General features: G+C 33.9%; 1 protein-coding gene across 4 annotated transcripts in view; it reads right to left on the minus strand.

The window, feature by feature from the left end:
* Positions 1-12957, minus strand: part of Rock1 (Rho associated coiled-coil containing protein kinase 1) — a 129901-nt gene that overhangs the window by 68943 nt on the left and 48001 nt on the right. For all 4 annotated transcript variants that reach the window (XR_003377719.1, XM_005355749.3, XM_026783434.1 and 1 more), the window contains exons 5-9: positions 12237-12412; positions 11276-11360; positions 10012-10156; positions 9405-9543; positions 7009-7100 (exon numbers count right to left, since the gene is read on the minus strand). Coding sequence is in view for 3 of the 4 variants with exons in the window: in XM_005355749.3 (XP_005355806.1) it covers positions 7009-7100; positions 9405-9543; positions 10012-10156; positions 11276-11360; positions 12237-12412 (637 nt within the window). In the remaining variant the exon portion in view is untranslated. The remainder of the gene's footprint in view (positions 1-7008; positions 7101-9404; positions 9544-10011; positions 10157-11275; positions 11361-12236; positions 12413-12957) is intronic.

The raw sequence follows: 12957 nt of genomic DNA on the forward strand, positions 1-12957 counted from the left end.
ATATAGAGTCTTACTGTGTAGCCTTATCTGGCCTCCAACTGAGACCTGCTTGTCTCTGCCTCCTGAGTGTTCAGGATTAAGATTGTGAATCACCATATCTGGCAGATTTACTTCTTAAAACAATAGCTTTCAATCTTAATTTTTGTCCACTGAAATAATACTTGAGAGGAGAAATGCTACTGTCATCAGAGTCCATGAATCTACTGCTAAACAGCTTATACTGCTAAGGACAATAGGCCCTGTTCCCAGGCCCCCAAAACAGACTTCTTGAGTCAACTGCTGAAGCAAACAAAAACAAAAAAACTCTTTAAAATTATCAAGTAAGAATAGTTTAAAGATGCCAACCAGTGTGTTGTATTTTCTCTATTGCTATCAATTTACTTGGTTTTCTTATGAGGTATTATTTTAAGTTTTAAAATATTTTATTATACTTATGTGTGCATACAAGTCCATGGTACGGCATATTATGGAGGTCAGAGGATGACTTGGAATAAATTCAGGGATCATCCTTGGGTAGCAAGCACCTTTAGCTATTGCCCATCTCACTAGTCCATCAGAACAGTTTTACATGTGTCAAGGTTTTTCTGTTACTTTTAGAAAACTGTTGAAATGTATATGAAGACATCCTAGGAGAGCTCTAAAACCTCTGCTGTTGGGGAATATTATTTTAAGGTGTGTTACTTTTGTTTATCTTGAATTTGTTTAGCTCTGTGAAGCTGTGTTATTGTGCCTGTCTAAAACAGCTGATGGTCTAATAGAGATGAATGGCCAATAGTAAAGCAGGAGAAAGAAATAGGCAGGGCTGGCAGGCAGACAGGATAAATATGAGAATTCTGGGAGACAAAAGATCTGGGAATGAGAGAGAAAAGAGGAAGACTTCAGGAGCTAGCAGGCCAGTCACCCAGTCACACCGCTACACAGCCAGACACAGTAAAAAGGAAAGAAAAGGTATACAGGAATAGAGAAAGATAAAAGCCCCGAGACTAAAGACAGATGGGCTAATTTAAGTTAGGAAATGCTGGCAAGAAACAAGTCAAGCTAAGGCTGGGCATTCAGAGAATAAAGCCTCCATATGTGATTTACTGAGGTGCTGGGTAGTGGGCCTCCCTCCACCAACAACCAAGAGTAAAAGAGAAAAAACAACCAATAATACTTTACTTCTGAATTGAAATGTTAAGAATGTGTATAGTGCCACCCAATCATGTGAGAACTAATTAGTGACTCATCAAGAGTATTTAATTATAAATAGCTTTACTAATAAATAACCAATATCAACAAAGCCCTGGAGACTTCTAAGAACACCTTTCTCTACTGAAGTAAACATTTGTTAGCAAAAATTGTCTGAAGCAACTTTCTTGAGAACTGCTCATTAAATTATTTTTTTTTTTAATGAACACCTTAAAATAAGCAGGGGGTGTTTAAAAAGAGAGAGGAACTCATGGCCCTGAAGAGATGACTCAGCAATTAACAGCACTTGCTGCTCTTGAAGAAGAGCCAAGTTCTGTTTCCAGCACCTTCATCAGGTGGCTCACAACCACTTCTAACTCCAGTTTCGGGGATCTGATGCCCTCTTCTGGCTTTTGTTAATGCTTACACGCATGTGGTGCATACATACCAAAGGCATACACACATATGCATAAATTAATAAAATTAATATAAAGAAAAACTGGACTCAAATTTTGGTATTTTAGGAAATTTTTGTCATTGGCTAACAGAACAGAGACCACAGTAAGCACAAAGACAGGAGACATGAACTTTGTAAAATGAGTTTGGACAGTCAATGCCCACAGGCAACAATAACCAACAACTCGTAGAAGACTAATTTGATTTCAGATTTCAAAATGCTCATTACAAAAAATTTACAAAGCATACATACACATACACACACACACACACATATTGGTTTTTCGAGACAGGGTTTCTCTGTGGTTTTGGAGCCTGTCCTGGAACTAGCTCTTGTAAACCAGGCTGGTCTCAAACTCACAAAGATCCGCCTACCTCTGCCTCCCAAGTGCTGGGATTAAAGGCGTGCGCCACCACCGCCCGGCTACATATATATTTTTAAAAGGACATATGGTTCCTTTCATTCACAGCGAATTTTTGAAAAACTATTAGAAATCATCACTGGAAAACCTGAGACATTTGAATTACTAAATACAATTTTATATTAGATCTCCTTTATGTGTATAAGCACTAAAGGATACTATGGACAATGAACTATAAGGAAGCAGTAGAATGATGCCTTAACTGTCAGAGATAGAAAAAGGAACCAAACAGCAATTCTGGCAATGAAATGAAAGAGTACACAAAGCCTAAAGAAATTGTGGCACACAATGTGCATCCTAAGAGTTCTGACAGAAAAGGAGAAAAGGAGGAAGAAAAGAATATTTAAAGAAATAATGTCCAGAGCTCCCAAAATCTGATAAAATATATGGATTTACATATCTAGCAAACTGAATACAATTTATTTATGAATACAACTCTTTCATTTATGGAAGCCTCCAAAAGCGCCACGTGAAGATGCACACAGCCAAGAAGGTAGTCACAGACTAATGAAGCACTCAGGATTGTTTATTGATGACCACTTTTTACTCATATAATTTTTAAAAATGTATAGAATAATAATTAGAAACAAAAATTAAACCAATTCAAAGTGGGGAAAAGACAAAATTATAAAAATTATATAAAATTATTATGTGGCCAATAAGTACACATAAAAGTGTTTAACATCAGTAGTCATCAGGAAATTGCAAACCAAAGTTACTATGAGAAAGCATCAGGGTGGGTAATGACTGACTCTTCAAAAACTTAAACACAGGAATGCAAATGATTCTTAAATTTCAATTTATTGATACTCAAGACAGGAAATTTCTGCAAGTATCCATTTAAACTATACTTGGTATAAAATAGGTACAATGTAACATAACAAATACATTTCTGCATTAACATTAGTGGAAGAATAGCTCACAATAGTTGCAAAGTGGAGAAACCTAAATGTTAATGATTGATAAATGGATTTAACAAAATGTGGCACACATACTAACAATGGAAACTATGATTGACATTGCAACAGAGATGAGAGGGGTATATGTCTGTTAGGTCAATTAAGCCTGTCACAGAAAGCATCTACTTAAATTAAGTACCCTGAATAATCAAATTCAAAGTTACACAGTGCTTACTGGAGGTCAACTTGGAAAAAGAAAGGAGAATTAGTATTTAATGAACAAAGATTATTTTAATTTGGAATAATGACAGTTTTAGAGATACATGGTGGTTGGATGGCAATGTGAAAATACTTAATGCTGGTGACTGCAAGTTAAATATGACAAAAGTAGAGGGTTTGTCATGACCACTTTACTCCTTCCAAAAGAAAAATAATTATTTTAAAAATGAATTATTTTAAAAAAAAAGTCTGAAGTTTTAAAGGTCATGACTTGCAAGTTAGGCCCTAAATTCCTTATTAATGAAGACCACATTATTACTCTTTATCAGGAGAATGCAAAAGTCTCAGAGAGCAAACTAGTTAGTCTTTGTTGTTGTTGTTTTTCCGAGACAGAGTTTCTCTGTGTAGCCCAGGCTGTCCTAGAGCTTGCTTTATAGACCAGGTTGGTCACAAACTCACAAGAGATCTGCCTGTCTCTGTCTCCCAAGTGCCGGGATTAAAGGCACACACCACCACCACACAGTTGAGTGTATTAGTCTTAATCAGTAAGACTCAGGATAAAAGTCTATGTTTGCTTTTCACTAAATTGATAGGACATAAGCAGACAGATTGTCACTGATAGTACATTATATATTTCTCACCAGCTACAGGTAAATTAAGCAATGGCAGTATTTTCTTTCCAAAGAAATGATGAATTAGAAATGTTTTGCAGGTAATGATATTAAAGTTAATTTAGCATTAGTAATTATATGTCATTCATATGTAATAAACATCAGATCATGTATGTGCTTTCATGCAAAAATTGCAACTGCCTACATTTTGACTCCTTACATTTCTGATAAATACTATTACATAGAAGAAGAACCATTAAATGCTACCCAATATTACAATTCTCAAAGGCTAGGGGGTCATACAAACTTAAGATTTGAATACCCGCACTGCCATTGACTTGTAGTGTGATAAGATTTGTCAGGGGAAGAGGGTCTTTCAATTTCTTTAGTCTTCTATCTTTGTTTTTTTAAGATTTTTTTCCTCATGTATATTGTGTTTTGCCTGTATGTATGCCTGCAGGTCAGAAGAGGGCATCAGATCTCTTACAGATGGCTGTGAATTACCATGTGGTTGCTGGGAACTGAACTCAGAACCTCTGGAAGAGCAGCCAGAGCTCTTAATCCCCGAGCCATCTCTCCAGCCCTAGTCTTCTATTTTAATCTCACACTCCTGTCATTTCTTCAACTCTATCTCAAGTAAATGTGAAAGTAATTTTATGGCTTTAAATAAAAGGTGAATAGATTCAGAAGACTTGGAGAAAGTATGTACTACACAACCAATAAAAACAGGTTAGCTAGAAGGCTAACTGTCACGGGAACTTATAAAACCTTTACATAGTAAAACTAGATGAATTGTAAAAGAAAATATTTTTACCACAGAAAAATGGAAATCCAAAAATATTAAAAGTACAAATAACTGGAACTGGAGAGATGCTCAGCTATTAATCACACTGGCTGTTCTTGGGGAGCCTATTTGGTTCCCAGCACCCATATGGCTGTATACAACTATCTACAATTTCAGTCCCAGGAATACAACAGCCTGTTATTGTCTCTGCACTCACCAGGCACACACATCTTGCACATACATACATGCAAGCAAACATAAAAAATCATGACCACTTTATTCCTTCCAAAGGAAAAAATAATAATTTTTTAAAAAGTCTAAAGGAATTATAACCATTATATATAATTATTTAAAACTTAGTTCAGCATGTTCATTTCAGAATAAAGCATTTCTTGATGTTTTAGAAGGAGTCTGTGAAAAAGGACAGGAAGAAGGAAAGGGAAGAAATGATAGTAATTCTACAGCTTTAGTTTTTTTTTTTAATAACCACAAAGCAGAACCTATTAAGTTTAAGAAAAATTATAAGAATGTTCCTAAATATGCTGAATCTAACTAAGACTATCCCAGAACCATAAGAATAGGCATGTGGTTCAGTGGTACAGTTCTTGTCTGGAACACATAAAATCCTGGGCTTGATTTCTCAGTATCACCAAACAAAACAGCAATAACAAAACCCTCTTAAAAACAGACAGCAATGCAGCTCTTTAAAATATATTTAAAAAAAAAAACCAATACTAATAAAATCACAATAGATAGCAATAATCTGCTAAGTATATGTCCTTAGATTTAAAGCTATAATATAAGCCCACCTTTCTTTATAACTAAAGGTAGTTTTACTAAGGACATGCAGGGTTTTAATAAAGTGACATGGATTTGGACCTCCATTCCCACACAACTATGAGCTGCACAAGAAGAAACTTGGCTTGACACTGTTCTTCCAATACCTGGAATAAAACAATGCTTGGTCTGAAATAGGGTTCAAATATTTCTCTCCTACTTAAAAACAACTTTTCAAGCGAAAAACCCGAAATGCAGGCATTCTATTTTTAGAATGGTTTATTATGTGGTTATTCTATAGTTATCTGTATATTTTCTAACTCTAAAAAATAATTTAAAAAACAATTCAAAAAGATACTTCTCTTCAGTGTCCTATTTTTACATTTTTTTTAACCTTCTAAAACTTTCCTAAAAGCATACATGAATTAAAAAAGAAAAACTTTTCAATTTAACTATCTGCCTGGTTTTCTGCTCACTGCTGACTAGCAAGTCCACCTTGCAGCCTAAGGACAGTAATGGCAGCACATCTACCAGTAAGAGGAAGTTTTCCCCTAGGCAGGGCTGTCAGTGAGTTCTCCCAAGGTCACACTGCTGCTGTAGTTTCTCTTATAAGCCTCTATGAGTACAGTTGACAATTCTTGATATAGTACAATCTATCGATCTCTAGAGTAATTTGTATCCCCTTCTTATTGGGTAATTTTATAGCTTAGGACATACATGCTATGTTGTAAGCAATGTAACTGTTTCATTTAGTAATCTTTGATAACTAAAATAGACCACTAAAACTAGCAAACCTACACCACCCATTTCTTCAAAAATTTTTTTTCATTTCTTCAAAATTAATTAAAAAATTTCCCCTTCAAGTAAGAACTACCACTCGCTGTCTCATGAATCCCACAGTCTCAAGGTTCCTAACACTTTACACGAGAGCTTATTTCCACTACTACTCATGGCTGATGATATAGCAGCATTATCCTTTTGATAAATAAAAAGGAAAAAAATCTGAAACTTCCGTAGGGAAAAAGATAAATTCTCATTCTTCCAAATCTGGGACACCTTTGGTGCTATTGTATAATTTTAATATAACTGTCTTATGTGAAGTTTTCTTCAGATCACCTTATAATTTTAACTTTCTTTAATAAAAAATTAGAAAATGGTCTACAATGACTGAAAATTAAGTTCTAGCCTTCTGTGTATTTATTTCACAACTGCAATCTGCAAAACCCAAATGAAATAAAATACACCACAAATTCCAATGTACACATCAACATTATATCCCATACTTAACAGTAACATAGGTTCTAATAGCTTAAGTTTTAATAAAAATAAGAGAAAAACTTGTCTTTTCACAAGAGAAAACATTTTGATTCTAATTGCTCCTACTTACTGATTCTTTTCCATATACAAATAACTAAGCCTAAATGAAGATCAACTCAAAAATGCTCAAACATCAGCTCCATTCCCCTGTATGGTATGTGCAAGGGACTTGAGAGAAACAGCGTCACACAGTGCTCAGCACTATCAAATATTCTTTTTAACTGGGTTTAGACAATTTCTAAGCAGCACTGTGAACTTATTTTCATCAACTGCACACAAATATTTAGCAAGACACTTTCAACTTCCTACAATTACTTTCAAACACTCCTGAATGACCAGGGGAAAAAATAACTTACTGTCTCGGAGTGTTTCCCAAGCCCACTGGTCATTTTTGAAGAAGAGATGACGTTTGATTTCCTCTACACCATTCCTGCCCAATCTCACTTCTCTAAACAGAAAGGGAAGAGAAAAGTAATTAATCATTTAAGATCTTATTATAACCTGTATAGGTTTCTTTGTGACAGAACACCAAACCTGAACAGATCTGTCACCATAAAAATCTATTCTCAGGCAGGGTGTGGTGGCATATGCCTTTAATATTAGCACCTGGGAGGCAAAGGTAGGCGTATCTCTGAGTTAGAGGCCTGCCTCTATAAAGTGAGTTCCAGGATAGCCAAGGCTACACAGAGAAACTATGTCTTGAAAAAACCAAAATCTATATTCATCAAAATTTTCAGAAAATAAAAAGCAGATTGATATTAAAGAATTTTTTTGAAAGGAAAAAATATATAAAAGCACAGACTCATTCTTATTTTCTATTTTTAATGAAAACCGAGTCAAACAAATTTATATGGCAAGTCAAATGCAATGACTTTTAAAAATTTATGGTAAAATTACAAACAACTTTAATTCATATTAAATTCTACCAAAAATCCCAGAAACACATTTAAAATTTTAATTTCCACTTTGTTTTTTAAAATTATTCAACATTTTTAATTAATTAAAACCTGAGCATGGGGAATCTGACAATATCCTGACAGGACACAAAGAGGAAGGAGGATTACAAGCTCAAGGCCAGCTGGGGCTACTCTGAGACTGTAGTCTAATGGCAAAGCACTTAAACCATACAATGCCTTGGGTTCAGTTTGCAGGACAACAGTCACTCACACCTTAAAAGTGAACAAAAACAAAACCCACAAACATCACTAGTCCCTTATTGGAGAGCATAATGAACTAAAACTGGCCTTCAATACAAGGAAAAAAGAGGAGCTTGGTGCCCCATGTTCTCTAGCACAGCTAGAATACCATCAATAACAAATTTTTCAAAAGTCATTGTTTGACATGTGCCAACACCTTGTTAGTAGTTTTCACTGAGTCTTTCTCAGGCCGGATTCTCTGGTACACAGTACTGACTTCACTGTAATAATCACTGGATTAATGTGTTTGCCTATTTTCTCCCAAGAGAACTCTAAGGTTACTTGAGGCAGATGCCATATATCTTGCTAATTTCTACATGGCTAACACCAGACAGTTGCTTACATGAAGATGTAAAAATCTGAACCATGCTTTTCAAATTCTAAAGGACATATTGAAGATAATTTTAATTAAAGTAAACACAAAATTGAAATGTATTTACAAGTACCAGGCTTCTGCTGATACTTAAATTAGTAATATAAATCAACATTAAGTGTAATCTTAAAAAGTCATTTGATTCTGTTTTGTGCATTTAAAAGAATTAAATCTAAGTTCTTACAAAAGTACTCCATTAAACTAAAGGCCCACTTTCCTTGTCCCATATATTAAGTCCTGGATTCAATTTCCAATATTACAGTAAACTAAGAAAGTGTATGAAATGCTCCAATTTTTGTTTTAAAAACAAATACATTTATTTTAGTTTTGGGCTTTTATTTTTTATTTTTTCAAGACAGGGTTAAAAAAAAACCCTGGGTGTCCTGTAACTCACAGAAATCCACCTGCCTCTGCCTCCCGCATGCTGAAATTAAAGGTGGACTAAACACACATATTTATAAACACTCGTGCAGCTGAAAAACACAACAGCCATAGCTATGTCTGTAAGAAAGGCACTCATTTTAATACTATATTACCAAATCAAAAATGACGTAAAGTGAAGGTGTGTCATCACTTTTAGGTAGCGAAGAGAAATATACTTTCCATCAGTGCAAATCAGTGGTGAAAGATGCAGAAAATTTTAGAGGTTTTAATGTATCAAGAAAAAAAAATGTAGCTGGGTATGAGTTCTAAGACATTCAGGTCTATGTGAGGAGGAAAAAAGGAAAGGGGAAAGGGGAGGGAAAGAGGGGGAGGGAGGAGGGAAGGGGAGGAGAGGAAAAGAGGAAAGGAAATCCAAGATTCAATAATTATCAGTCTGATAATCAAGTTAAAATACAACAAAAGAAAAGTTATCTGGCTATTAGCCAATTGCTCATATGTACTAAGATGGCCAGAAAAGCTATCAGATTACCCTAAACTTTTTTCAGGCCTTATTATCATAAATCAATTTCAAGACATCAACTTTTATATTCTAATAGTTTAAACGCAAGAGTTAAGTATGAACCTTAAAAACTGAGAGGCAAGATGAGAATGCCTTAGAATTTAAAGAAGTGTATGAGTTGATGAGACAGCTCAGCAGGAAAGAGCACATGCTGTGCAAGCCTGGGGTAACCTCTAAGTGGGGCACCAGCATACACAGAATAATAATAACAAAAGGAAAGTCGCTGTCAGCATTATTTACCTGTCAGTAAGAAAGGCACAAATGAGATTTTTTGCTTCTTTTGATATGTCATTATCATCAGGGAAAGTAAGTGAATTTTTATGGTTCATAATTTTACTGTAAGTCCCAACCAAAGAATCTGCATAAAAAGGTGTATCCCCTAAAAAAAATTAACAGGAAAAATGAAAACCAAAGAAATACATTTGCAAAAATACATATTTTAAAAAAAGAATCAATTATTTACCTGCCCCCCCAAATCTGTTAAACAAAAGCACACACTTAATATAGAAAATTTAACACATCACAAAATTAGCTATTTATAGCTTTTAAAACAGACAAAACATGTTTATTTCATACAAATTAATTCTGCTTAATATATTTTATGAGAGAAGCTAAGTGGTGAGTTTGGGATGAAAACCATAAGATGCTTAAACAAAACAAAACAGAAGTTGGAGAGATGCTTCAGCAGTTAAGAACACTTGTTGCTCTTACATAGGACCTAGGCTCTATTACCCACCTTCTGCTGAACTGTGCAAACATCAGGCACGCACAGGGTACACAAACAAGAAGATAAATTACTCATACACATAAAATTATCTTAACTAACACACACACCTCCTTTACTCACCTACAAGCATTTCATATAAAAATACCCCAACTGACCACCAGTCACACTCTCGTCCATAATAGCCATCACCACCTTGGGATTTTAATACTTCAGGTGAAATATAATCAGGTGTTCCAACTGCTGTATCACATCGTACCATACCTTCCTAAAACAGACAGCAAGCATGGATTAGGATTTAATTGTTTTCAATTTAATACAACCTAAAGAAGAACTGGGTTATATAATATCATACCAAAATTTAACACATTATTCTCAATAGCTAAGAAACAGTAGTCCAAGTTTTTGCTTTGTTTTGTAGCACTTACTAGATGCCACAATCTCTTATTCTTCTAACTGCCAATATAATGACTACATATTCATTGCTGAGACCAACTCAAGGCAAACAGACTGAGATTATATAACAAAACATTTTACAGCATATAAATACTGATTTCATTATTTCTTAACTAAAATATGACTGATTTAATTATACTAGAACTGTGATTAAAAGTACACAAAAGCTAACTATATAGATATTAAATTGAGCTACATGTGTAAGGTGAAGGATTTGATGGTGTTAACACAGAGTAACTACTGGGTCTACATTTTAATACCCTCCTCCAACATTACTTATTTTTACCTACTTGATTAATGCAACTGAATAAAAACTAATTGAAATAAAACTGAAATAAATAAAACTATTGACACAATAGTTTTTATTTAGTTTTTCTAATTACTATATCTTTCAAAATGATAAATGTACATTTCTAACTATTCTGCTATATTAAAAACATATAAACCATTCCAACCAAACAAAAAAGATTGCATATTTCCTCCTTTTGCTATATGTATAAATTATTATTATAAATAGTGAACACAAGTTTCTCTTACAACTCACTTTTAAAATAAACCACAGAATCTTGTGCATGTTAAGAGAACATAACTAAAGCATTCATAAAATATTTCTGAAACATTTGAAATCCAGTTTTATAAAATCCATTTTTATGAAAGTGTTAATTTTAACATTTAGTGACATTTACATTAATTCCATTTCTAGTTACCAGTAGTGTATATGGCAAAGGTGTTATAAAAGATTAGTAAATCTGACAACCTACATTTACCCCAAATAGAGAGGAAAAAAAAAAATAAACCACTGACAAGTTTCTAATATGACACTGTAACCATGGTCTCAAGATCAACAAATATGGTTCTGTCAATTCTGGAAAATCCAGATATGGTTAGTAACTTTTTAACAGCTAAACAAAATTACAGTTTAAAAATTAACCTTATTCATCTTCATACAAGTACCAAAATCTGCTAACTTCAAATGTCCAGACTTATCCAGCAGCATATTATCAGGCTTTACATCTCTGAGGGAGGGAAAAAACAAACAACAGAGTATTGCTGAAACGATCAGACACTGATAAAGCTATGAAGCAGTTACTCCAGACCAAGTACCCTTAACCCACATGTGACAGCCTAAATCTGCATGTACTCCTTATCGACACCTAGAGACTCAAGTGCATCAAAATATTCCTTTATACATTTTTTTTTTTTAAAACAAAAGTTGAACTTTTTTTTTTCCTTTTTCGGTTTTTGGAGACAGGATGTCTCTGTGTAGCTCAGTTTGATTCTTATAATAAGAAAATCAGTAGCTTCAGAGATTAAACACAAAAATACATGTAATCTAGACATAAAAGTCAAATGAAACAATGTTTGCTTAGGGAATAAAAGACATTTTCTTCAGTGGCATTGCCACTAGCAAGTCCTTATGTTCCTGAAAATAACTGCTCAACCACACTCCTGTAAGCGACCCAAATTAAAGTCATAGGAAGGTAAAAAGATATTTAAGTACAAGGGCTACAGGAAGATCAGTGTGAGTAGGACATGAAAAGGTAATGGGTGGTGAATATGATCAAAATATATTATATATAGAATAAAAATGTAACAAATCTATTATGTATAATATGGAAATAAAAATTATTGTTTACATAACTTTTGAAAACCACTTTACAATTTTTATGTTTTAATATATGATATAAAAGATATAAAATTAGGTTAACATTATTAAAGAATATATTTACAACAAGATTAAACTTGCACTAAAATTGTAACATGCTGCCTGTGTCACAGGGAAGGAAACTAGGTAGGTTGAGAGTAGGAATTATTAATCAAGTGATGTTTATTAAGTTCTCTTTCACTACTCCTTTCTAAAAATAAAAAACTGAAAGCATTGTTATCTTTACCTATGAATAAAACCCATGGAATGAATTGCATCCAATGCAAGAACTACTTCTGCAGTATAGAATCGTGCCCATTTTTCAGGCACGTCATAGTTGCTCATCAAGTTTACAAGGTCTCCGCCAGGCATGTATTCCATCACCATGTAGAGATAACGGTCATCTTGGAATGCATAAAAAAGCTACAAATTAAAAGAAAAATAATTAGAATGATTTTTGCAACACTTGGTTTTCATATAAAACCTAACAAAAATACTACTGTAATATGTAAGTAAGCGACTGAAATGTAGGATAGCTTTAAGTGCAGGCTAATACTTAGGGCAAGTATAAACACCACAAAGATCCTATGCACACAAAAGAGTTATAAACTCAATATTCCAAAGACACAATGGGAGTCACACTTCACAGCTCTCTATATTACATCTAACTTTTTATACTGAATGGTATGTAATAGTTTCAGCAAGGACAAACTTCTTAAGCAAAGAAATACTGTACTTCTACGTTTTAACATGCACATGAGGACTTTAATATTAACTTTAAAATGAACATTAGAACTCTCAGGTTTCATGAACTGGGTTGGCTTCACTACTATGCACTAGCTGCCTGGTTCTGGAAATCTGCTTAATTTCTCCATGTTTCCATCATCTCTCTTACAAGGGCATAAGGAACTAAATTGCTTTTACTTGCAAAACAGCAATCAGCATCTGAAAAGGTTTAACAATTTTTT

This window comes from Microtus ochrogaster, chromosome 18 (genome assembly GCF_000317375.1).
Source record: "Microtus ochrogaster isolate Prairie Vole_2 chromosome 18, MicOch1.0, whole genome shotgun sequence".
NCBI classification, from domain to species: Eukaryota; Metazoa; Chordata; class Mammalia; order Rodentia; family Cricetidae; genus Microtus; species Microtus ochrogaster.